This window comes from Perca flavescens, chromosome 3, assembly GCF_004354835.1.
Source record: "Perca flavescens isolate YP-PL-M2 chromosome 3, PFLA_1.0, whole genome shotgun sequence".
Lineage (NCBI taxonomy): Eukaryota > Metazoa > Chordata > Actinopteri > Perciformes > Percidae > Perca > Perca flavescens.
In genome coordinates, this window is record NC_041333.1 from 32,678,968 (window position 1) to 32,706,627 (window position 27,660).

The 27,660-nt window shown below is 39.7% G+C and overlaps 2 protein-coding genes across 5 annotated transcripts in view; one reads left to right on the forward strand and one right to left on the reverse strand.

The window, feature by feature from the left end:
• The window catches only part of LOC114550228 (heterogeneous nuclear ribonucleoprotein U-like protein 1), a 15,864-nt gene extending 10,230 nt beyond the window's left edge, over positions 1-5,634 (forward strand). The window contains exons 12-16 of one of the 2 annotated variants that reach the window (XM_028570866.1): positions 2,091-2,259; positions 3,060-3,323; positions 3,509-3,660; positions 3,750-3,971; positions 4,726-5,634. In XM_028570866.1, coding sequence (XP_028426667.1) covers positions 2,091-2,259; positions 3,060-3,323; positions 3,509-3,660; positions 3,750-3,971; positions 4,726-4,842 — 924 coding nt within the window. In that variant the 3' untranslated portion in view covers positions 4,843-5,634. The remainder of the gene's footprint in view (positions 1-2,090; positions 2,260-3,059; positions 3,324-3,508; positions 3,661-3,749; positions 3,972-4,725) is intronic. The other variant, XM_028570874.1, reaches the window with a different exon arrangement.
• A 46-nt stretch (positions 5,635-5,680) lies between these two features.
• rasgrp4 (RAS guanyl releasing protein 4) lies at positions 5,681-27,206 on the reverse strand. 3 transcript variants are annotated; one of them, XM_028570894.1, is made up of 18 exons: positions 26,721-27,206; positions 18,768-18,925; positions 17,479-17,590; positions 17,200-17,262; positions 16,967-17,098; positions 16,641-16,782; positions 14,733-14,906; positions 13,893-14,009; positions 10,140-10,415; positions 9,939-10,019; positions 9,728-9,850; positions 9,540-9,644; positions 9,301-9,410; positions 8,997-9,144; positions 8,868-8,904; positions 7,750-7,881; positions 7,443-7,645; positions 5,681-6,796 (listed from the first exon to the last, which is right to left on the reverse strand). In XM_028570894.1, the coding sequence occupies exons 1-18, from the start codon at positions 26,735-26,737 to the stop codon at positions 6,686-6,688; spliced, it is 2,241 nt and encodes a 746-aa protein (XP_028426695.1). In that variant the 5' UTR covers positions 26,738-27,206; the 3' UTR covers positions 5,681-6,685. The 3 variants fall into 3 exon arrangements, with proteins under 3 accessions (XP_028426695.1, XP_028426687.1, XP_028426702.1); XM_028570886.1 differs by having other exon boundaries at positions 7,431-7,645; XM_028570901.1 differs by lacking the exon at positions 9,728-9,850 and having other exon boundaries at positions 7,431-7,645.
• Positions 27,207-27,660: the final 454 nt, after the last annotated feature.

A 27,660-nucleotide genomic window follows, 5' to 3' on the forward strand; every position in this document is an offset into this window, starting at 1 on the left:
CTCATAAGTGACAGAATATTTCATGTTTTCATTCCTCAGTATATTTGCACTTGCTATTTCTTGTCATAATACAGTACTGTTTGTCTTGTGAATTCCAACAATGTACAAGTAAACCATGACTATGTAAAGATGTTGAGAAACAAGTAAGCTCTGACTGGTGAGTAAGAAAAACACCTTCCGTTGCTAATTTTAATAACACAGAGTTGATGGCTTTTTTTAAAGCTATTTTTAAGTGAGATACATGGAACTTTTGAGTGTGTTTTTTAATAAATTGACCCTGAAGGTAAGTAATGACTAACGGTTTTTAGATTTTTAGATCCTTGTGTTCAGCAAATGTGTTATAAAGGTAGGTAGGTCTGATGGGCTGGCATTTCTGTGGACACTGTGAGTATGTGCAGGTAGGTTATATTTGTTGTTGTTGTCTTGACTCGGACTAGAGTTCGTATGAAGATCAGGTAAGTCAAGGTAGGTGTTGGGGGGGACCCGTCACAATAGCAAGTTGTTATTTATGTAGCATTCTCTTGTTAAGTGTTAGCTTGGTTATGCTAAAACAATGTTTTACTTCAGAAAAAGAGAATTGTCTGTAAAAAGTAAGAATTATCAGGTGTGTGGTTGATTTGTAGATGTTAATAGAAAGTAGTAGATTCTGCCGGTATTATTTCTAGGAATAATTTGGTATCCTCTTTACAGATTGTTACAATGTTGCGAAAACGTCAGTTGTGACATTACTATATAATCTATGCTAAAATGAATATTGTTGTTTCATGTAGTGTTGAATTTCTGTGGGTCAGTGTAGAAACCACTGGTTACCGTTGAGAGGACAGGGAGATTGTTGTCGATTGCAGTTGTTACTTTGAATATTGTGCGGATTTAAAAACCCGTTGCTGCTGTTGAGTGGTTTAACTGCTGGTGACAGCTATTCCTCTATTTGAATAACATGACACAACACAACATATGACGCTGACTTTATTCTTAACATCTGCTGTATTTGTAATGTAGATTTGTGGCAGTTTGACTTCTGAATCTAACCTGTAAATTAGCCTAATTAAGCGTTTGTTCTTAAGATCCTGTTGTTGCAACCGATGCAAATTTCAAACGCACAAGGATTTGTTAAGAAACCTCTTGATACCACGTTTTGAGAGACATTTAGATGTACAGTGCATGCATCAGTACATGAATATGAAATGCTTTTACAATATGACGGACCAGAGAAAGTGATTTTTAAAGTCTGGCTAAACTTGACAAATGACAGTATTGATAGAACAAGATGTAATCACAAATCATTTTAATGCATAGATTGCATTTTATGCACAAAAAAAATTGTCATAATGACCTTGTAATGGCTAATACTGGGGTTAGTTTTTTGGTATTTTTTACCATGTAACCAATAGAAATAATCTAATATCTCAGTATTTATTGCAAATTACAGTTTATGGCTGCCTAAATTTGCATGTGGTGGCTTTTGCTTTCACACTATATGTTCTTTATTTAATCCTATGCAAAGAATTTGAACCAGTATTCTGGTTCTGAACCTGAAATTAAACTGAAACAATATTGATTATATCTTAAAAGTAATACAGCAGAGTATCGCACATTTTATTATCCTAACTGCAGTTCTGCAAAGGCATACATACTAGATTTATATTAAGAGGGTGCTCACACCTCCAATTGCTCAGAATCCAGTAATAACTTTTTTTAAACCTATTTACAAAGCAGTACATTGTCACTGCATGAAGACATAATTGAGTAAGCATGATAAATATGAATTTTAATACTGATTGATCTTAAACTTGTATATCTGTTAAGTTGCTGAGCGAATACACAGTATAGTCAGTTTGAATATTCGTGGGGTCCCCTTTTCTGTCAATTAACATTCATCAGCAGCCACTGGGCACCTGAATGCACAGACTATGAGGTAAGTCTGTGGAGTGACGAGAGGCCATTAGAACTTGAGTAAAAGCGTAGACTGATATCCAAGCCAAACCTCTCTCACTTCATTATTGCAGGGTTCCAGCTTCCTTCCAGTGGAAAGCCATAACAAGTAAACAATAACAAACAAGCTTCTACTTCTTTCTTGTCACCATTGCTAGACAAATGTATATGGATCAGCAAGGAGACGAAAAATGCGTCCTTTTGAAGGTTTTCAACGCAAGGCTATTGTAATTTGTCCCACGGACGAGGATTTTAAAGAACGAACATTAAAGCAAACCAATGAGCAGGGGAAGGATGTGCCCGATCATGCTGTTTTAGAAATGAAAGGTAGGAATGCTGTGGAACAAAACAAATAAAACACCAGATCTACTTTTTACTTTTCTATGTGTTGTCTCTAAAAATCAAACTTGGAAGATGCCCCCTCCCCCCCCTTCCCCCATCATAGCCTTTGGCCAGATATCAGACCTGGACTTTTTTTTTTTTTTTTTTTTTTTTTTTTAAACAGCCAACATGAATTTGATTCTTCCTTATTTTTGCCCTCTATCTGCCACCTGCCATTCAGCTTACTTCTAATGCACTGCAAACTGAGACATGGTCCTGGCTGAGGTCATGTAATATAATGGTGCTAGTATTGCACAATTTGCTTCCCTTAAAAGGATGTTTCCAAATAGCAAACTTACAAGCAGTCACATGCTGAAGTTGTTGGAAGTTAATTTGTAACAGCATTACATCAGCTGTCCTTGGTTTGCAGTGCTGTTTCCTCTTCTCACCAACCTTCTAGTTGTCCTTTTTGTCCCCCTCCCCACCTCTACTGAACTCCTACCTCTCCTTTGTCAGCTTAAACAAATGTTTCCTCCATGTTCCCCTGGAGCTGATGTTTGTTCCCTTTACCCTGTCATCTGCTTTCATCTATCTGCTCTTAGATTCTCTATGATTTCACCTGCCACTGTATGGTTGTAATTATTTTTCATTTTGTCTTCCGGTGGTGTGGCTGCTCTGGTCCTCACTACAATCCCCTACCCCTCTCTTTCTCTCTCTCTCTCTCTCTCTCTCTGCCTCTCCATCCGTCTCTTGCTGGATGGGCTGTCTCTCTCTCCTCCTGTGGTCATCTCTGTCACTCTCCAAAGCCAACTTTACTGTCCCAGAGGCTTGCGACTTCCTGGAGGCCGTGACGTTCATTGAGCTGCAGCGCGAGGAGGCTGAAAATCTGCTGAAGCAGTACAATGAGGAGGGCCGCAAGGCTGGCCCGCCCCCTGATAAGCGCTTTGACAACAGGCAGGGCGGGTTCCGTGGGCGTGGCGGCGGTAGCTTCCAGCGGTACGACAGCCGTGATGGATCCCGTGGTGGCTACCAGAACCGCAGTGCGGATGGAAGCAGTGGATACAGAGGAGGTGAGCGGAGCAGTCTGTATACCTCCTACGTTCTATTTATCTTGATCATGAAAAGCTGTAGTATGATCACTCACTTAGTTCTGTAATTTGAGAGTAATATATATGAGAGGCAAAACTATGGCTAGTATGTCGTTCACAGTAAAGTTATGTATATTGCTGTTATAACATAATTTTTGTTTATTTAGCAGGCTACACTCGTGGCGGCTATAGCCAGAACCGCTGGGGCAGCAGCTACCGCGACGGAGGTTCTGATGCACGTGCTGGATATAGCCGCAGCCAGCCGTCTGGAGGAAGCTACAATCGCCCGGCCCCTTACACCAAGGGAGCATACAGCCAGGTAATTAACTATCATGTGTACAGTTTAAGAAAAACACAAATTGAATTGTAAATGATTGAATTCTCCTGCACTTTTTGCTTCACCTCCAGGGCTACAGCCAGAGCTACAATCAAGGCTACAACCAGGGCAGCTACAACCAGAATTACTACGGCAACTACAGTCAGTACCCAGGATACAGCCAGAGCTACAGCCAGACACCTACCACTGCACCGACGTACAACCACCATCAGCAACAGCCACAGCAGCAGCCGCAACAGCCGGCACAACAGCCACAGCAGCAGCAACAGAGCTACAACCAGCAATATCAACAGGTGGGGGGGGGTGGAGTGGGAGAGCTGTCAGTGGACATAGATCTGTGCTAGGCTAGGTTACTAGAACCCCAGTGGGCTTGCCAGTGACACAGAGCCAAATTCATTTTGGGTAAAAGGCCAGACAGCGATAGTGGCTGTGGTTAGCTTGATTATAGTTACAATAGATCTCTGTGGTAACTCAGTTTTACAAAGGTAAAGTTTTCATAGTAGAAAAAGTCAATCAAAACACCTTTTAAAAAAAAAAAAAAAAACACTTCCCCTTCCAATTTTCTATCCTGTAAATACGCACAAAGGACTAAACCACAAACTATTTAAAGTGCTCATCTTATGCTTTTGGGCTTTCCCCCTTTCTTTATTGGGAGATATATATATATATATATATATATATATATATACACACACACACACACACACACACAAAGTGAAAAAGTCCAAAATCCACCCCAAAGGGACTTACCATTTCCAACAATATGGTGTTTTCTGAAAATGAAACCACATAAACCTATTCTGGTACAACCTCTAAATACAATTATGAACCTGGAAAATGAGCATAATATGAGCACTTTAAAGCCATCTTAAAATCCAGCAGGTGTTTTTAATGTTTTGACGCTCACAGGATAGACTTGGGGTGGAGTATTCCTTCTGAAAGTGATCCGCTGTGCCACAGAAGGTGCAAAAATAGAAAAGCGGGGTCCGTTTTGTAAAATGTAAACATGTTCTCATTGTTGCACTTGCTTTCTGTTTCTCTCTCTAGTATGCTCAGCAGTGGCAGCAGTACTACCAGAACCAGAACCAGTGGAACCAGTATTACAGCCAGTACGGCAGCTACCCTGGACAGGGCAGCCTAGGCTCATCTTCTGGTTCCCAGTAGCTTCGCTTTGCATTTGTACCTGCATCCACCTGTGTCCTAAACACTCTGACCTCTGCAGCAAATTGGTTTTGTACAGTCTCACATTAAGTCCCCAACCATAACTTTCTCTGTCTGGCTTAACAAAGTAGCCTTCATTCCTTACCAATCAATGTGCACAGAAACTGTACACAGTTTGTCCTTTCATTTTTTTTTTACTGAATGAAGTCTTACTCTAAGCAGTGACTGTGAGGTGGTAGATGATAGGTATCAAAACATTTAATGAATGTTATCTATTATGCATTTAATGTGGATGTCTGTTGAACTGCAAAGTCCACATTTCCTACAGATTGAAGAGTTAATTGTATAATCCTAGGATGCATAGTGTGAAAACGTGACGGGGCAGGAAAATACAGCAAGGCCTGAATAATTTTGCTTGTTTTGAGAAGCTTAACAAAGAACAAAATGCATGCTTTTACCTTCACAACCCTTTCCTCTGTCTTGCTCTTTACTTTTCAGTGTCCGAGTGAGCCACACCAATAGAATTTCAAACATTATGAAACCTTTTTTATAGGTGTTGATACTGTAGTATTTAAGCGTTAATCCAGTCTTTGAGAAGAATATTTTGCCACTCTTGAGTAGTTGTATGTGCAGTTTTTTTTTTTTATCCCTTTTGTGATTGCTGTTCATTGAGTCCAGTAGTTAAATCTAGTTGTCAAACTCATTTTTTTTCTACCAGAAAATGAAAATCTGATGACCAGTTACCCGAGCTGTCTTCTTGTCTTTATACAATAAATGCAATTGTATACGCCTTGAGATGTTAATCTTTTTTTCTGCCAAACACAACACATACTGCATGATATGTCATTGTTGGTGTATCTTTCTTATTTTCAACAAGATTGACATTGTGGACAAAGGACAAAACAAAGAAGCATTTAGCTAAAAAAAAATATGCCAATTCTGTAGCATGTGTTAAGTTCCAGTGCAGTCCTGCTGAACCTTGAATGAACTGTTGGAGAGATTTGAAAGTCCAAGATGTTGTCAGGGCAGGAAATAAACGTTTTCCACTGCTAGTTGCGGTGGTTCATTGAGTAGACTTCACAAGCTCCTTTCACAATTGCCAACCAAACTAGGGTTGGGCGATTTGGACAAAGTTAGTCACAATATAATGTATGTGATAATACATTTAGTTGTGGTGATAAAAATCCAGTATTGCTATTAAAAAAGGGCTTCAGTAATTTATGTTTGTCACATAAGTTAGGTTGTCTGGCCTAATGTAACCAGAGATATTAAAGGAACCTTCTACACGGTATAGCAATTTCTACTGGTTGACAAATTGTCTCATATCTTCATATCACCCAACCCAAAGCAAATGGCAATTATGAAAATGGTTTGCCAGCTTACTTTCCAAATTCATGAGCAGAGTTGTCACATAGCTGCCAAAGTTAAAATTGAAAATGTTAGTGTTAATTTCCTACCCTGCATTTGTTATGTGTAAATAGGACCAGGAAACCCTTATGTATGTTGTCACATAAATGACCTTATGGATTGAGGTTGAAACTTAGCACCAGAGAACCATGGCACCTGTTCTAAAAAAAACAAAATGAGGTGTTCATAAATTACAGTAATACAATCGATGTTTGAAGCCTATACAATTAGCCAAACTAACAAGAATGACAAATAAAATAATCAAAACATGGCATAACCACACTTGAAACATGAGGGAGTCCATAGTTACTGGCATTCTTATATGAATGGCAAGTAAATCTCATCGGTTCGACACCAGTCGGACACAGCTTTGTAAGAAACGTGGTGGTGCCGGAATGTTTTTGTCCATAAGGGGGGGAAATGTTAGAAAATGGAGCGCTCAGTCTGGCTCTCTGCTCTTGTCTTTGTAGAGATGCAGCTCCTCCATTTTCTCCTGCAAGAAGGAACCGGGCATGGAGCACCCTCGGGTCCTCTGTGGCAGTGTGTTGATCTGTTAATATGAAAGACAAATTAAGAAAATTGTTCTCAAACTCGGAAACAATCATTTATTGTGGGAAAAAGAAAACATTTCATTTTCTAGTGATGAAGCTTATATAAAAAGTTGGTTCATCAAAAATCTCACGCAAAAAAATGGAGACCAGTTTGGGCTTTAGCGGAAAGGGGGGGGACTGAGAAGTTGTCGATGTTCAAATTTTTTTGTCTAAGTCCTGGAGCTTCACAATCCTACCTACAGAACCTTTAGCAGAACCTATTTTAAACTTTGTCACAACTTTGAAATATGCTATAATCATGCAATGAATCTACACATAGTGGCTTGAAATGATTGTAAAAAAAAATGTCTGCTACTTTGTAACTGTAAGCACACCAGTGGAATTTAAACAGATTTTACAAGGGAGATTACAGTAAGGTGAGTAATTTAAAGTAGTACATTTAAACTCCAGGCAGCCAGTATTGGTGTTTGACTCATTATTTATTAGCTCCTGTAGGAGGACCTGAAAGGGAATCACAGCTGGAACTCTTACTGTGGAGCTTCTCTACCTTTGGAATGACCCCACATGGAGTCACTCTAGAAACTAAGATACAAAAAAACAGAAAAAAATTGAGAAACTCTGTCCTGCACTCACATGCTGTCTCACCTTCCTCTCTGGGGATGCATGGACAAGAGAGTTGCGGTGGTTTCCCCTCTTGTCCTTTTTCTCGGGTGTCCACACTCCCGGATCTGTCTGAGTGGAGCGGTCCGATAACGTTGAATCATCTGTGTTATTTTTCCAGGGAGAGGTGCCTTGGTTGTTTTCTGTCTCGTTACTTTGGGGGAAAACGAAGGCCTCCTCCTCGGAACCTGACAGGGAACAGTGAGCCATTAATGTGTTGGGTTTGAGGTCATTTAACAGGAAGGGAATTTTCTGGCATTGTGTATCTGCATATGATAGAGAAAGGTCTTACTCCAGTTATTGCCCTTGGTTCTTGAGTCGGGGGCCGGGGTGCACGGGCAGGACCCAGTTGTGTTTTTGTGTTTCTTCAAGCACTCTATTCCCACCAGATCTCTACAGTGGCTGTGACAGTTTATCCCACAGTCTGAGAGACAGAAAAAAAAATGTTAAGAGAAGCACCGCTACCTAAAGGATCAGTTTAGTCAAACTACAAAAGGTCTGTCGATTCAAAGCTTTGAGGACCACAACATGAATGTATTTCACATGGCAGGGTGGCAGCAAAACTCTCAGAGAAAGAGATCTCAAAACCTGGACAAACATAGGAGGGAGCTGACAGTGGTGAAGTGCTCATATTATGATGTTTGGCTTTTCCCCTTTCCTTTATTGTGTTATATATCTTTTTTGTGCATGCTATAGGTTTGCAAAGTCCCCCCCAAAGGGACTTACCATCTCCAACAGAAAACTCTGTTCACAAACTGCTCAAAACAGCTCTATTGTAGTCCAGCCTTTACTTCAGAGACAAACGTGGTCACTTTGTAACACACGTTCTAATGCTCGCCTAGCTGCTAGCGTGGCACGCCCTCATACTCTGCTTCTGACTGGCTAGTAGTCCTTACCTAGCTACTGCACATGTGCGACTCCCAACAAAGATGGAACAGAAGTGAGATGCCTCACTCTGTAGCTAAAACAGAGAGCTCAACACACAGGGTGAAAAGAGTAGCTGCACCAATGTGTAGTATGACAAAAATATGGTGTTTTTTGAAAGTTAAACCATGTAAACCTATTCTGGTACAACCTCTAAATACTATTAGGTGCACTGTATCCATGTCACATTCTCATTAGGGGGCTGAGCCCCCCTAAAGATGATCGCCCCTGGATGAAGGTGATTACTCTTTTTTTTTGGGGGGGGGGGGGGGCATTTTAGGCCTTTATTTCCACAGGACGGATGAAGACATGAAAGGGGAGAATGACATGCAGCAAAGGGCTGCAGATCGGAGTCAAACCCGCAGCTGCTGCATCCAGGAGTTAAACCTCTATATATGTGCGCCTGCTCTACCAACTGAGCTAACCCGGCCACCAAAGGTGGTTCCTCTTTAATGAAGGATAAAATGGCATGGATTGTGATCTTACCTTTACAGTGGTAGCCCTGTTTGATGACTCCCCACAGCTACAAGAGGACAAACATGACACATGTGATATTGCTGTTTGATTGGATATTTATATATATATATAAAAAGAATAGATACAATGGATACTCACAAAGCCTCTACAAGTCTCACAGAAAGTCGGCCGTTTATATGTGGTTTCATGGAAGTTATGTGCCTTGAAGTTGTAGCCCAGCTTGGCACATACAGACATTCCCCTCATGAAGTAAGAGGTGATTTCTTCACGGCTGATTTGTCCCTCCCTGGGCACATTTTACAAAATGCAACAACAAAAGTGAGTAAGTGAGTTGAGTTTTTTTTTTCATAAACCATTTACCCAGTGTCGTTTCGTGTTTTCACTGTTTCTGCGGCCACGTCACGGTAAGAGGCCTTTCCTGTGCGTGTTGCAGCTTCCTCACCTGTCAGTTTCGTGAGTGCAGAAGGAGAAGGGGAAGTTGGCTGCTATTTTCTCAAAGTCCTCCAGTGAAATGTAACCATCCTGGCTCTGGTCGTAATTTTTCATGATGGACTGCAGGGGGCAACAGAACAATCAGACGTTCAGTTGCACTTGTCAAGGAGCAGTTGGTTAGTTCTGCTTTAGCCTGCCATGTAATAAGGAAGTGAAAGACAGAAGGTTGTTGCAGTGTCACATACTCACATCCACCATCTGCTTGACGTGCTTAGATATGGTGTTAGGGTCGAGCCTGGGGGTCACCCCTGAACCCCACTCTGCCAGTACGGGCGGTTTAACCGGAGCGACTGGCTGTGGAGCGACAGATGCGGCGATGAGACATAAAGGACTGTACGTGTTAGAAACAAGAAGAATAAAAAAAAGAATACACCCACCACATAACACGCTTCCCTAACGTACAGCGCTTTGATGTGGCGGATTTTGATGTATTCGGCACCGAGCCTGTGCTTTTGTTTTGAAGATGTTACACCCACAGAGAGCACACACATGTCCCTCCTCTTGTGAAAAGAGGTTGAAACCAGTGTGAGTCTGATGGTGTTAAGGTAGAGCCCAACTTCAAAAAGTGGAGGATGCAGCTCTACTGACCTGGATCTTTGTGTTCTTGGGTTCCTTGGTGTATGAAAGTTCATAGATCTCATCCTCAGTGTAGTATAAATCCAGAGAGAGCTGAACCATTGAAAGAACATGATTTTAAGATTTTTTTTTTTTTTTTTTTTTTTTTTTTTTTTTTTTTTTTTTTAATATCAGAATCATTTCTTTTTGGAATCTTGGCTTTGTGTCTGGTACCGTGAGTAGATGCAGAAGGTCTTTGTTGGCCTCGAAGGGTGGCGTGCAGGCGTGAATGGCCACCAGGTCGTTGATGTTGCTGTACAGGTGCTGCAGCTTGCTCAGGTTGATCTTGTCCTCGTCGATGTAGTTGGGCAGGGCCTCGTTCAGGGAGATCAGATCCTTCAGGTGGACGCCCAGGATAGGCACCTTGAAGCCGCTGCACTCGTTGTACACCCGCCGGTAGTTGATGTAGTTGCTACGCGAGGAGAGCAGCTCGGTCATCTCACTCAGCGCCTGAGAGAGGAGAAAGATCAAGCAGTTGGTGGGTTTAGACTTCAGTATAGCTTTAAAAAAAAAAAAACATTCAATAAGATTAGATAAGATAAAACTTTATTTTCTGTTCACATAGAACATTTTCTTGCATTGTCTGCTCCAACAGTCAACAGATAACATTAAAAAACACAAACATCTGTTGCGACACATCTGTATGGTCACCCAATAACGTCTGCCACACCTTTCCGTCACCCACACTCACACACCCACACGCACACACACACACACACACACACACACACACACACACACACACACACACACACACACACACACACACACACACACCCACAACCACACACACACACACACACACACACACACACACCCACATACCTACACACACACACAAACCCCCACACACACACACACACACACACACACACACACACACACACACACACACACAACCCCACACACACACACACACACACACCCACAACCACATACTTACACACACACACACACACACACACACACACACACACACACACACACACACACACACACACACACACACAATACGAAATCTCTCATCTCAGAGGTTGTGACTCTGTTACAATCACTTTGCTACTAATTTCATAACCTTGATGTGATTTTTCAAAACTCTAGACACAAAACTCACAACAGTCATCACTTGTAACACAGGCTATCCAATGTTCAAAACATTGGATTGTGCATTCATATCTCTAAAGAAGTGTTGCACTTGCATAATCACTGGTTCAAAAAACAAATATATTGTGAAATACCATTGAAACATTACTTTAGATCACCCACACACAAGCTACCCATAATTTCACTGGGTCATCGTTCGTACAATCATTAAAAAAATCATTAATTTGTTTACAATTTACAAAATAGATGATACATGTTTCATTATGGTACTACAAGTAAATACATCCCTGTAAAAGTACTGCAGTAGTAGAGAGAATACTACAGACCATATATATATATATATATATATATATACACACACATATATATTTTATATATATAGATATATATGTACCTAGAGATTGGCATGGTTTGATTTCAGTTAGTCTAATAGATGGTTTCATTTGCATATAGAGATGATTTTATGGAAAGTACCCCATGCCAATCTCTAGGTATGGTGAAGGGTATGTGATGATGTGGGGGTATGGTGAAGGGTATGTGATGATGTGTGGGGGTATGGTGAAGGGTATGTGATGATGTGGGGGTATGGTGAATGGTATGTGATGATGTGGGGGTATGGTGAAGGGTATGTGATGATGTGGGGGTATTTTAATACCAAAGGCCAAGGGAACTTTATCAGGATGCATAGTATCCTGGATCCATGAAATAACTGGCCTTTAAAAATAAAAATCTGCCGGCCTTTATGGGAATTTAATATAGGGGTGTACTTATTTATGCCCCCTGTATTTTAAGGAAGAACATTTATTTATTTACGATACATTATTCATTCACAAAGAAAATTGGTGTCCTTAACGATTGGATTTTTCCTCATTTGTTTAATTAAGGCATTAAGATCAATTTGCAAAAGATTATTTTTTTATTCCTCTTTTTAGTCAACTTTAGCATGGGTGTCCTAATTCTTTCACGACTGTAAATTATATATCTCAATCATCAGTAGCGAGTTGGAAGAATTGGACAAGAAATTCCAAGGGCCTGAATCCATACAGTGCTATACTGTCAATACTGTAAATAGTCAAGTTAAAGTAAAAGATAGTAAAAGTTGGTACATGGGACCATAGAAATAGTGTCCGGTAAACAGTAGTACAGTACAGTAAAGGTAGTACATGGGACCATAGAAACAGTGTCTGGTAAACAGTAGTACAGTACAGTGAAGGTAGTACATGGTACTATAGAAACAGTGTCTGGTAAACAGTAGTACATTACAGTAAAGAATGATGATGAAATATTACATCCATAGATACTGTATTCTAATTGGTTCATGCTCCACGCTAACTGGTGACATTGAATCTCGTTATCTTGAAACTTTCATGATCTAAACATGGAATATTGTTTGTCTGTTTCCATACAACTATGCATTAAGAGTAATGCAACAGTTACTTATCATTTTGAGTAGTTTTATGGATTGATAGTTAGATGATTGTAATGAAATGAATAGACAATTGTCTGAAATGTAATGTGTGAATTGCTTTTTGAAATAGTAGTACTTTGATGTTAAGTTGTGTCATATTGAACAAGTGATCTTTTGTTTATGTGTATTGTATCCAAGCTTTTAAAAAATGTGTATTTTGATCATTGGTTGTGAGTTTTGTGTCTAGAGTTTTGAAAAATGACGTCAAGGTTCTGAAATTAGTAGCAAAGTGATTGTAAAAAACTGTAAAACTTGAACACTACATCAAGAAAAGGACTCATATTTTTCTGGGTAAGTGGAAGAGGCCACTGGAACTTTTGGGAATGGACTATAATCTGGACATGAATAGATATATAATATGATGGACAATTGTCTGAACTGAAACTAATGGCCATTGGGTTGACTCATGCATTCTACTTATTGCTGTCACCATTACTACGGGCTACTGTGCAAGTATTTTTGTCTTGCTATTAATGTCACATTTCTCTTCACTATACGGACCAGTCCAGTAGCATTACTGCTTTTTTCATTGTTTGTTTATGTATTGTTTGAACATTTGTCCTTGAACATAGTTTAAAATAAAAAATAAATAAAAGGAAACATTAAATACATATTAAACCCTTGTCTTGCTCTTCCGTTGACCAGGCAACTTGTTGTTCTCCCAGATTAACCCTTTTTAGATGCTTTTTTTCAGGGGTTTTGACAATAGTTTTTAAGTTTCTGTTGCTTTTTGCTGCGTTTTTTCCCCCCCACTATCACCGGATTCACCACTAACATCAACTTATTACCACTAGTTTTACACTTGGTCAATAAACCTCATTTATGTGAAATTATACCTCATTTTGAGTAAAAAAAAAAGGCTGAAATTATGATTTATTTCAAGAAATAGTTACGATTGAGTGGATAATCAGAGACTGTCAAAGTTTAGTCAGGATACTGTTTAGAAACCATTTCATTGTTTTTTCAAATGCTACAAAATTTAATAAAATACCCCAAATTCTATGAAAGTAGTAATCTGATCCTTCATTTTACTTGCGGAGAGCGTTGGATGGAAATTTGCTTGAAAGAAACCCAAATTGGAAGTAGAAACTTTTAAAACGGGTCAAATTGACCCGAGGACAATAGGAGGGTCAAGTGATGAATAAATATATAAAAAACTTCGATATCAAATTTTGTCAGCACGTAAAACTGGTGGCAGGTGAAAAGGGGAAAGAAAATCACCATGACATGAAAATCCTGAAGCTAAACAAAAGTTCAAGAAGGAGGATGATTCACGAAAGAAAAGTTTCCTCTTTATCACTCTGTGCTAATGTAGTCATCAACAGACTCATGGGCATGTGTAATCTTTGAAATACCTTAGTGATGTCAGGAGTCAGCAGGTTGGAGGTGTCTTTGAGGCGGGAGATTGAGCTGTGACAGAGGCCTCCAGTCACTGCCATTAGAGTGTTAAAGTTTTGCAGAGCTCGAAGTTTCTGTGAAGGAAAGAGCACAGAGGACAGCATCAAGTCTTTGCCCCCAAAACCCAAACAATTTTTGGCAGCCAAACATATGGAAGAGGATTAGGGCCACATGTGAAAAAAAATGTATTGAGTTCTGAGTTTAAAGTCAGAATTCTGAGACTTTCTTTCTCAGAATTCTGACTTTTTATGTTATTTTTTAAAATCTCAGAATTCTGAGAATAAAGTCAGAATGCTGTCTCTTTTTTTAAATAAAAAAAAAATTAGACTTAAAAAATGTCAGTATTCTGAGAAATAAAGCAGAATTCTGACTTTAATCTCAGAATTCTGAGAATAAAATCAGAATTCAAAATTGTTATTTTTTTAAATCTCAGACATTTTTATTATTATTTTTAATCTCAGAATTCTGAGAATAAAGTCAGAATTCTGTCTCTTTTTTAAATAAAAAAAATTTGATTTAAAAAAAGTCAGTATTCTGAGAAATAAATCAGAATTCTGACTTTAATCTCAGAATTCTGACTTTTTATTTTTAATCTCAGAATTCTTAGAATAAAGTCTCTTAAATAAAGTCTTTTAAAATTAAAAAAATTAAAAAAATTATACTTAAAAAAAAAGATTTCTGACTTTAAACTCACAACTCAAATACATTTTTCACATGTGGCCCTAATCCTCTTCCGTACAAATAACACTCTGAGTTTTTGTTGTTGTTGTGATGTTCGATCCCTCAGCCAGTATTACCTGAGCCACATGAATGAATTTAGTGAAGACCTGGGCTCTCTGCTGGGCCGTGTGTCTGCTGAGGATCATCAGCTGGACCCACTGGGAGACTCCGTTACACATCATGACCGACCGCTCCAGAGCAGGGTTGTCCCTCACCGAGCCTCGCACCACATAGCTGCGGTAGTCCAGGAACTGGCCGATCAGATAGCAGTGGTCAGGCAGGAAACATCTTCTGCACTAAGTTTATCACTGATTTCACTCAGGTATTTAAGCAGGGTAGAAATCTGTCACCAAATGATCGCAAGAGCAGATCATATTTTGTGATCATAACGGCTTTTCTACTGAAAACAATTGTCCAACATCTGGAAGGAGCATCTTAATTCATAACAAAAGGAAATATACTATTTTCTATAAAGACATAGGGTTTGAGCAAGGGCGAAACTTTAGGTTCAACATTGAAATTGAAATTTTGAATGTCGAACACTTCATTTTCTGCATTCTGGTGAAGTTTTCAGCAACAATTTGTGCCTTTTCAGCATCAATTTATGCAAATGTCTTTACTTATGTGAAGGAAATTATAATAGGCTTTGGTTATTAGGGGGCTTGTAACCCCTCCATCCCCCCTGTAAATTACAGCTATACATTTGTGTCTAGATCTCATGTAAATACTAGAAAAAGCATTTCCTGCAGAAAATGCGTGTGAATGCTGAAAGAAGGTGAAAAGCATGAATGGTTTTAATTAACATAAATTTCATTAAAAAGTTGAATAACACCACTAATGAATAAAAGATGTGGAATATTTAAAGTTTTTTTGAAAATCTGACGCTAAACTGAATTGTTGGCTTCAAAAGTTCAACAATGCCAAACGATGTAGAACATTGTGAGGTCTGAATTTATTTTCTGACTGAAATTATGAATAAGTATGGAAGACTAACAAAGGCTGTGAGAAACATTGATGAAAATGCAGAAATAGGAAACAAATTGTTTGAAAAGTCTCAAATGCATTGCACTGCACTGCTGAAAAACTTGGAAGTTGGAAGCTGAACTGCACATAAGTTGAGAGCTGATATACATTGTTAGAAAAGCTGGAAGCTAAACTGTAATACTGTCAAAAGTGGAAGTTCAAATAAATTGACTAAAAAGGCTGAAAGTACAAATACTAATACTATTACTAGTCATTATCAGCCATAACCATAGACCACAGAGAACAAACAAGCATGACTCTAAAGAGCTGGAAGGTAAATATATTGCCTGAAAAGAAACGGGCTATATATATATATATATATATATATATGACCGTTACACATCATGACCGACCGCTCCAGAGCAAATAGCAAGACTATGTGTGTGTGTGTGTGTGTGTGTGTGTGTGTGTGTGTGTGTGAGATGTTCTGTTAATGTTCATATAACTAGTTGTTGCAATTTGACGGTCTGGCAAAAATGCTGCGTCAGGCTTACTAATCAGTGACCATGTTTGTGAGGCACTATTCTAACACTAAACTATAAATCATATGGCTTACCTGAGCACATTAGCTGAAAGTAGACAAGAATAGCTACGTTTTAAGGTATTAATGTTGTATGACAAGTAAAAAAAAAGTAAAATCTTTTGGATTTTTCACAATCTGGCAACTCAAAAGTTGTTCTTCCAAATGTTTTATTACTGATACCAAATATATTTTAAAAAGACTTTGTCCATGGAAGGTGTTTTCATTAAACTCTCTCCAGCAGGGGATCGATTATAATAATAATATTAATAATAATAATAGATAAATAATTATAATGCATAATGCAATTTTCACGGTATGCACTTTCACCTATTGTGTTTTCGGGAGCAGCATCATATCTGCAAGTCATGGCAACATGACGGGGCCTCATTAAGCAAAGTAAGAGCAGCAATTAGTGAGAAGTTGCTCTCGCTGAACTTACTGAAACGTTACAGAAGTTCTTGAACTCCAGGTAGCTGAGGTGCTCGGCCATCTCATCTGGCTCCATGTGGTCGAAGATCAGAGACACCTTCCTCTTCTTCACAGAGGGCGAGGGTGCCTGGAATATGTTCCCATGAGGGCCTCTAGGAAAAGAAAGCCAAGCAACAGGACAAAAATAGATGTTTTTTTTCTCTCCTTTTTTTTTTTTTTGAGAGAAACCCCTATTTTCTATTTATAGAAAAAACTTGATTGAGTTGTGGCCAAACACGCAAACCACAATTCCCCCCCCTCCCCCAGGGCATTGAATCAACTCAAAACATGGCTCACAAGCAGGAGGTGTCAAGGAGCTGCGAGTGCGTCTTCTCTCCGCCTGACCGCACCAGCGCCCACAGGTCCCCCATGGTCTGCTCCAGAAGGGGGTCTGCCTCGAACACCGCCGGGAACTGGCTGATCCACTGCCTTTCCACGAAGCAGGACAAGAAAATATGCTTACATACCGCAAATAGAGCAGGAAAACCAGTTCTGTCACACTCTGTCATACAACGCGCTCACTCACTCACCTGATAAGGTGGCAGATCTGTGCCCGCTTCAGTCCTCTCTTGTCCAAGGGGCAATCCTTATAAGTGAGAGAACAAGTCAAGGAACACACTGTAGCAGATAGGGCAGAACATTAACCCAAACACCAGCAGGGATATAGATAATTCAAATCTGCTTTGCCGACAAGGAGTGCAAAACAAAGCTATGCCTGTTTCCTGATCTGATTAATGAATGTGGACATGTGATTGGGAGCAGTGCACCGGTGGGACCAGAGTGCTGCACTGAGTGACAGTGGAGGATATAAGGTGAGAAGTTTCTGGGCAAACGTCTGAGATGGCACGACCCAACTGTGCATCATCAGGGTCATGTGGACCAGCTGGGACCCTCTGGGGCTGGAGAGCTTCCCCTCTGAATCTGCAACCAAAAAAACAAGCACAGGATTAATGTGGTTACAAGCAAACGACAACAACAACAAAAGCTGTGGGCTGCACGGTGGCTCAGTGGTCAAGCAGCTCAGTCCAGTTCATTTCAGTTCATTTCAGTTCAGTTCAGTTTATTTCAGTCAGTCAGTCAGTCAGTTCTATTTTAGTGGGTTTTTAGATTTTCATATTGGTTTTCTCCAGGTGCTTTTTTTTTTTTTTTTTTCAGTCACACCCCAGAGACATTCAGCTCTAGTGGATTGGAGATTTTTTTTTTTAATTTCCTGTAGATGTGAGTGTCTGTCTGTGTTAACCTTGCGATGAAATGACAACCTGCACCGGGTGTTTTCCTGCCTTTCGCCTACTGTATGAGATACATCCAACTGTGACCTAAAGTAGAAATAAGCAAATAAAGAAAAAAAGGTCTAGACAAATGTGTCTAATTTATTTACTTGATATACAATGTACCTTTTTCATCATACATTATATCATAATGGGACATAAATAGTGCAATCCAGGGGTAAATAATGTTGTTTAAGGTTGTTGGTAAAATGGGGGCAAAAGCCACAAAATGAGATGGACTGGCATGTGGGTGTGGGTATCACTACTTGTTGACAGTTTTTATTATTATACTTTATTTATTTATTTTGTTTACCTTTGATTAAAAATGTTCCATAGATTGTCCAGATTAACCAGGCCATCATTTTTGGATAGGCATGTTCCATTCACCTCCATTACTGTAGCAGCAAGACTCTCACCAGTACATATATCATAGCCTCTGCAAAAATAAACATAAACTATCTGTGTGCTAGGGTGCTAGTTACCACAAGGGGTATCCAGACGGTTTTGCTGTTGTTGTGTGATTTAGATAAACTACCCAATGATGAGAGTGAGATCAGTGAAAGAGAGGCAGAGAGGAGAGAGATCTGTATAATTTAACATTGCATGGGAATAGCTAGTTGGCCTCTGCAGCCCAACAGAACAAAGCTTGATTGTATGAGACTGCCCTTTGTCTCCCTCCCTCCCTCCCTCCCTCCCTGTCAGTCTCTCTCACCCTGGATTCCCCCCTCACTCTCCCTCATCCCGCATTTATATAACCTGGTTGTGATAAAGAGTAAAGACACATGACAAACTTTGGGAACACACGCAAACACGTGGGGACAGAGACTGACCGAAGCTGTTTAGGCAGCGCTGTATGAGCTCATCCAGGCTGGCAGCGCTGGCGCTGGGAGCAGAGCTGGGGCTCTGCAGGGCCCGGGCGATGTCCTGAGGACTGGGACATGTGTTCCTCCTGCGCTGGACCAGCTTCCTGCTCTCTCCATTGGGCTTTCTGAGAGAGAGAGAGAGAGAGAGAGAGAGAGAGAGAGAGAGAGAGTCACACACAGACAGGGGGTATAAGTATTCTAGAAAGAAGTAGAGCAGAGTGTGGTGAGGTAGTGCAGGTCAGCATCTGAGGAAATGCATCTCCCCACATCTGATAAGCTGTTCTGCAGCGCTGCAGCTGCCTGAACCTTCACGCACTGGCAGAACAACTGCAAACAACTGCATAGCGTTCTGTGCTTGTCAAATGATCATTATTTGTCAAATGGCTCACAGACTTGGACTTGCACTGACATTTTTGATCCAGTTGTTAAGTGACACAGGTTTCAGGAGAAGGTAGAATTGGTCCTGCTACAGACAGGTGTACTGTTGTTTGTACTTGACCTTTTTTTTTTTAAAGCTTTTTATAGAAGAGTTTTGATGTACATTTGTTTGGTCACAAATGCTAAAACCCGTCCTCTTTGGAACATAGTTACATTAGTTAATAGGGTATATATAATAACAATGACTACTGTAACCCCTTGCACGAGTAAAACCTATCAATTAGTTAATGAAGCTGTATATAAAAGTATACATACGTATATAAAGTATATATATAATACTGTGTCACATTTGAGGTTGGCACTACAATATGTCACACATCATCACCAATACTGGTTTGCAAACCTTTGTAATTCTTCACCCTTTTCTCAGAATAACCAGTTATTTTCAGCACCTGTATGTATTCACAAAAGAGCAGCAACGTTTGCGGTAGATGAAAGTACCTGAAATGTTACTGTACTGAGGATTAGGGAGATAAATGTCTGCTGCAAAAAGCAAATGTAGGACGGTTGCTGTTAACAACTTTAAAGGGATACGCCACCGTTTGGTGAAATAGGGCTCATCACGGTCTCCCCTAGCTGTAGATAAGTGGGCCAATGCATTTTTTGTGCATGCATTGTTTTGGCAGCGTCGCCGCTAGTTAGCTTAGCGTAGTAAATGGAATCCTATGTTGCTAGTTAGCATGCCCTATTTCAACAAACGGTGGCATATTCCTTTAACCAGTGACAATAAAATCTACATCAGTTTACTGTGTGTGTATGTATGTACATTTGTAAGGCCCTGTCCAGACAAAACAAATTTCCACAGTGGACAATAAAGACCATCTATCTATCTATCTATCTATCTATCTACAAATGTATGAATGCTGTATACATTCAGTGTTGTCACCCTGTGTAACTGAGAAATTAAGCAATTCTTATGTAAAATTATGTATTTTCCTGGCTTTTTCTTCTTGTGAAATACAGAATAGTTTGACCTCCTCAGGTTTATAAAACCACCTCTCTGAGAAAGAAGGAAAGATGGCGTACGTATATACAACCTGTGAGAAGGGGTTGTAAGCAGACATTTCTTTCACCATCAAGTCCAAACAATGGGATCCACTGATAAATGGTGTTTCCTTTGGCTTTCAATGACAGGCCACACCTTCGGCTATATCCTACTGGATTGAAAAAACTTTCAACCAATGACGATCAGCGAGCAGCACTTCTTTTCTGGAGTGTTAACATGGAGTTACTGTTTGATGGCTTTTTAAATGCCCTTAAAAAAATGAGACGTGTTTGTTTCATGATGCGATTAATGCTTCCTCTTCAGATCAGGGGCTCAGTTTAGCAATGTCTGACTGTATTTCACAACAATCAGTAACTGACCCGTTTCATATTTTTCACAGTCAAACTGGTATCTTTGTTTGAGTTTTGAGGTTTGAGGTTTGAGAATTGAGCGAAAGCGTTTGTTCCACGACCCTTCTGCACATTTGGAATGAAACCAACATTCAAATGAAGCCTGATCATTGTGTGTGCCTCCTTTAAAAACTGTGGTAAAATGTTCAATGTTGTGCTTGAGTTTTTTTTTTTTTTTTTTTTTGTCCTCATGTTTGAAGAAACAGTGTGTATCATGTAACGCAGTGAAACTGTCGGTCTATATACTGCAGCTAATGTCATGACATTACCAGGAAACACTCAGAGTTCAGAGAACTGCTGACAAGTTCCCTGAATGACCAGACCTGCATCCCCTTCCCTTAACCTGTGTTTGTGTTTGGCTCATTTCCCCAGCCAACTCACACATATAATACATAACTTAACATACACATGCATCCACACTCACCTTAGTCACACTTAATTGTTTGCTTTATGTACAACACATGTATGGACACTCATGGATGCACAATTTCATACAGGCGTACGGGTTGACATTGACCGATCTATTTATACCACAAGCTGCTCTCCTGCCTGTACGTGCTGTTTCACCCAGTATGTGACAGTTATCACACCACACATTTTTACCCCCCTTAGCCATGCCTGGATTCAGAAACCCTGATGGGGTCTCTGAATCCTGTTGGTCCAGCTACAGGTGGCTGGTTTGGGCAACAAAACCCCACCTCTCCTCTTTCCTCTTCCTCTTCTTCGCCTCATTTCACCTGCTGGCTATTCAAAACACTAACAATAAAACAGCACTGCACGTACCACTGTGAGCTATTTTACGGAACGGATAGGTAAGCCTCACAACAAATGGAGGAGTCTGGGCTTATTTGATCTATACCTCAACCACCTGTTAGACTTCTACAACACTGTAAATGTTTTGTGATGTCCTGGCTTTTGATTGAAGATTGAAAGCATCTGTCTATCCTAAGACCCTTGGGTTGTCATTTTCTGACCTGATTGTGAAGCCCTCTATGGGGAATGTATAATTTGTGCTTTTTGGGGCTATGTAAATAATATTAACTTCATGGTAACACTTTATAATAACTACACACTATGAAACATTAGTTAAGTATCAGTAAATACGTAATTCATCATTTATTATTATTTTTTTAAGATTATTTTTTTTGGCTTTTCCGCCTTTATTTGATAAGACAGCTAGGTGAGAAAGGGGAGAGAGAGAGAGGGGGGAAGACATGCAGGAAATCGTCACAGGTCGGATTCGAATCCTGGACCTCTGCGTCGAGGCATAAACCTCCTAGTATACGTGCGCCTGCTCTACCCACTGATTCAACCTGGCCACGTAATTCATCATTTATAAAGCATTGTTCCTACATTAGTGTGGTATTCATAAACACAGTTATAAATGTTTTATTTTTGATTAAATGGCTCATCTATAATGTTTTTAATGATTGTATTGTCATACTTTATAAATTATGGTGGATTCATCATTTCTATGTAAGATTTAACATAAATTACAACCCAGTTATTTAGGAGTTGTCGATGGTTCACAAGCTCATTAGAAAGTTTAAGTAAATGATATTTGGATGTACATTTATGCATGTATTTACACATATAATGAGTTAGACATGCACTAAAGGTCAGCAAGTGTGTTAATATATGTTGTATAAACACTTATAAATACTGTTGTTCATGATTAATTCAGATAGTTAGAAAGCATTTACTAGTTATTCGTTAAGTATTGTGTGTGAACTCATCTAAAGTGAGAACTATCTCTGACTCACAAAGCATTTAGAAATGAGATTGAAAGGCACTTTCCAAATGATCTCGTGAACTCATTTGTAATTGATGTAATACTTAATCTAAAAATGGTGAATCCATCATTCATGAAGTATGAAAGTACATTAATTAAACACATTATAGATGAGATTATTAATCACCAATAAAACATGTATAACTGTGTCTATGAAGTACATACTAATGTTTAATAATGTAGGAACAATGCTTTATAAATGAGGAATTAAGCATTAACTGACACTTAACTAATGCTTCATAGTGTGCAGTTATTACAAAGTGTTACCAACCTCACCTGACTCCTCTGTTAGTTAAGAGAATTAGCCAACCAGTAAAAAAGGTCAAAAAGGCTTAATAAGATGCTTACAGTAAAGCGTGTTGTTTTCCTCTAAAGAGGTTTTCATCTGACAAAAGTGCCCCAACATTTAGCTGATTCTTGGCGAATTCTAATTTTGATTAAATATTTATCTTTACATCATTCAACGTACTCAGCTCCAAAAGCCGATGCCTTATACATTAGGCCACTGGGCCACACTGAGCTGCCTCAAATTGACCTTTCTATTCAATATATGACTGTAAGTCTTCAACTAACAATACATTGATTAAAGATATCAACAAATTGTGACAATGCTTATCATATTCCCCAGAGCTCCAGGTGTTGGTTTGTGTGACACCAAAGTATTTAGTGTTTTACAATGATAAAACAAAAACTAAAAAATACTCTCAAGTGTATGCTCTGCATTTTTGATGGAAGAACTTTCACATTTTAATTTCTTTATTTTTCCAACTGTCAAATGTATTCACTGTATATAATGTAAACATAAATGTACGTATATATGTATACAATATACCCATGTGTGTCTTATATTTATATTTTGTATTTGTAATGTGCAAACTAATGAAAAAAAACAACATTAAATAAACAACTTTAAATGACTCATTCATTGTCAGATACGATTGGAAGTCAACTGCAGTTGACTTCCAATCGATGGCTTTCTAACCTCAGTGCCCTTTACGACTTGTCATCTCTCTTTGACTCAGAGTGAATCCAGTCCTGTCTGTCAAAGCAGTCGCAGATTCGAGGACGCACGCTCGCTACTACAAAGACAAGTGCTGATGGGGAAATGTTATTGATGTCATGACGTCTGTCAGGGATTTTCCCCCAGAGTGCTGAGCAGGTAACGCACAGCACAGCAGCCAGTGGTATCTTTTCTGTGTAATGAGCCTGGCCGACAGAAAGCTGTTGGTAAATAGAGTCAGCGTGTGGTGGACTCCAATGCAAATCTCAACACAGATGAAAAGGTGAATGCAAATGCCCAAACAGTAACTCCTGTTTAGGTATTTGCATTTGCCTTTTCCTAAGAGACATAATAATTGCCCCTCTATATTTAACAGTGCATCCATGGAAACACATGACTGCTTTATGGTGAAAAAGAAAATCCTTGTGTGCGTGACAATGAGGAAAACACCCTAAGTAGTCTACGTGGTCTGAGTCCATCATATTGCTGATTTGGTTTTTAGGGAAGACCTTCCACCTCCTTTTCCTCACTGACGACTCCTTTGCCCACTTTTTCCTCTTCCTTCATCCTTGCTCTATTCAATCCTTTCAGGAAACAGTTTCTCCTTTTTTTTCTTTTGGAAATCCCTCTCTCACTCCCTTTCCCATCCGTGTCAAGACTCCTGGCTACAGATCCATTTCCCCCCCCTCCTCTTTCTCCCTCTCTGGCTCTCACACTGGCGGGGGGATATGCAAATTCCTCTCTTTCTTTCCTTAATTGATTAATTGAAGCAAGGGCCCTTTGAAGGCCTTGTTTGTGAGCTGCTCTTTTTTCCCTCTCTCTCTCTCTCTCTCTCTCTCCTCTCACAATCTGCGTTCTTGTTCCCCCTGCATCTTCTGCACTGAGCCGTTCATCCATTTGGTGCAACAATAAGGCCACTGTACCAACCATTGTAGTAAGCATCAGAAAAATTTTAGTTAATATTCATAAAGTATATACTGTGTGCGACTGCAGCCATGAATTTGTTAGCCAATGAAATCATACCTGTGCAACTACACACCTTCAGGACCAATTCATACTTTCTCTCCCTCTTTTGTTCTTTAAAACCTCTCTCTCTCGCTCTCTCTCTCCCTCTCTCACACACACACACACACACACACACACACACACACACACACACACACACATACATGATCTACATCTTTTTATAATAATTTGATTATATTCATATTATTTAGCTTGCCATCTTCATCTTTATATATATATACAGTATATGTATATATATATATATATATATATATATAATTTTTTTGTTTTCTCTTTTTCTTTACAGTTTTTAATAAAAACAATTGAATATCTTGGCCTTGTGTGTACAGTAATTCTAACCACAATCTAACACACTTCTCTTTACTGAGTTTACTTTTTCCAAACTGTTCAGACAGTTCAAACCCAACTCCCAACAGGAACACTTTGTCACTCATCACACCATGACCTAAACAAACAGGTAGCAATACAATATGTATCACTACAATATGTATCACTACTGTCTTTGAAGTATCTTTTATTATTTATATAGCATAAAACAAGATTCCATTACAACTAAAGGAAGACTGACTGTTAAAACTACCTCACATGTCACAGAAAGGAATCAGAAATGCCGCAACATTCCATGCCATTTTTGCATGTGCACAAAATGAAACTAAAAAAGTAATTCCAGCAAAGCAATACAAAACTACACCTATTCACTATAGCCTACATTCTTGTATATGACAGCTACAGATCTTAAAATCCCTGTCTTCTGCATTTGGCCACACGTTCTCATCCACATCCCACCTTATGTCCTCTCTTGCAATACACTTTTGTTGCATGTCTGATCCATCCCTGGCAATCTTCTGCAGATATATGCCCAGACATCCAGCATGCATTGCTTCCAATGGGGACATCTGATTATGTGGCTGGTGTTCATAAACCTTCCACCATCATGAGGAAAATAATTCCTCTATGGGGTTGAGGAATGGAGAGTAAGGCGGAAAGATGATGAGCTGTAAGCCACTCCGTGCCGGGGAGAGGATGGTAAAACGCCACATCCTCCACAAAATATAACACTTATAACACTATACCACTTGCCGCCTTTCCTTAACTCAAGTCTTAAGTGTCTTAAGCTCAGTGTTGTAGGTCCCAATTAGTGGTTTACAATAGGAGTTTTTAGTTTTTATTTCTTTTGACATATAGATGTTGCAGAATGTAGCATACTGTCCTTTTGGTTTTAAATGTAGATGTAACTGTTTTTATAATAGTATGTAAAAATGTTCAAAATGGAGTATTAATACACATAGTTTTGGTTGAGTTTGAGTAAGAAAACAGATAATGGATTTTGAAAGATGCAATCATTGAACGCATTTTGTGATCCACAGTTTAGTCCACGTTGACGTCTGTTGTGCCGACTGTGCGAAGAGTTTTGAAAAAGTGAACACTGTATTGAGAAATGCTTGTCACCAATTGTAAAAAAAAAAAAAACTGTAATATAACCTCCCCACTGAAGGGGAAGCACAATAATGTGGCCGCTCTATCAGTCTACCTTAAAACTCAGGTAGCTAAATTACACATAACACACATCTGACTACCTTAACATTCGACACAAAACCCTTTCATTCCAGTCAATCTGATAAGAGCTGTGTGGTCAAACTACCACAGTAGAAAAAGTACCACTGAAAACACAGGCTACTAAACGTGTAGTTTCTTATCAGTATCTAAGATCGAATGCAAAAAACATCACTAACTGAACCAAAAAAAAGCAGAACACATTTACACGGAAAGGTAAGCAGGCAGCACTTAACAGGCACGCACAACTGTTGATTGTCAGAGCTCGCTTGTGTGCAGTATACACAAATCATTTGAGATGTTGAAATTCTTCTCTGATATGCAGGTCAAACACATTAGCTGTGACCGTGTGTAAGAGTGTATATGTGATATGTGTGTCATGCGAGTTTTCTTTCAACACAAAGCTTCTCTTTCTCCACTGCACAGTGTAGTTTCAAATAAGTTACAGAAAACACACACACACACACACACACACACACACACACCAAGCGAAAAATAAAACTAAATGCCCTCATTTCTCTTTGAATTGTCAAGAGCCTTTGCACAAACCACACTGCATCTCATAACCTCAAGGTTCACACATCTCTGCTGCACACAAAACACTTGCTGCTGACACATACTCAGACTACACTTGCTAAGAAACAGAGTTGAAAGTGGGTCTGAGTGCACCAGACTCTCACATTTGGTTCACTCTCCTCTTTTCTTTTTTAATTACCTCTTGGTCTTGTTCATTTCAGAGCTCTTCTCCTCGGCGGCACTCCTCCTCCACTGGTGATCCGCACAGGCATCTGAGCGTGTCCCTACAGCTCCATGGTTGACCCTGCTCCTCCTCCTCCTCTTTCTCCTCTGTGTCCTCTGTGTGTTTATGTGCCCAGGACAGCAAGAGCGGGCACAGGACGAAAGAGCTGCTGGGGCTGAGGGCTGCTCACCTACCAGTCATCGACTAGACTAAACTCCACACCTAAACCCTGCTTATCAAACCACTCTGTGTGTCAGTCAACCTTCCTCTCTCTCCCTCGCTCTGCTATCTGAAGATAGCGATCAACCACAAATCAGCGACAAAACAAACTTTGTGCTCTCTTCGTCTGCAACAAAGCAGACATGCTAAAAGAAAAAGCCTCAAATGAGCTACAAAACAGAGTGCAAGAGCCAACAAAAGTCATTCACTTGTCCCTTCAACATAAACAAGTCAGCATCTTAAATGGAGGAACTGGCTCTGACAGATAGGGGAACTCACATCAGTTTCTGTACGTGTGTGTGTGTGTGTGTGTGTGTGTGTATGTGTATGTGTGTCCAAGGGGGAGGGGAGAGGAGCGAGAGAGAGAGAGAGAGAGAGACAGACAGACAGCGAGAGACAGAGAGAATAGTGAACACAAATGCAGTACCCATAGAGGAAGGAGGAGGAGAGTAAGAGAGAGATAGTGATGAGCAATCATCTGAGCACCATCAGTGTACTCCAGGAAGCGACATCTGTGGTTCTTTTTTTCAGGCTTCATCAACACAGCATCAAGACAGAAAAAATAGGCCACGCCTCAATGTCACTTTTTGATGCAGTTTTCTGGGACATTGCCTGAACTTGGCAAAAGAATCAGTTCCTGAAAAGAAATCATTCGATGTCTAATAACATTGTTGAATCCTGACACGCGACTCCCTCT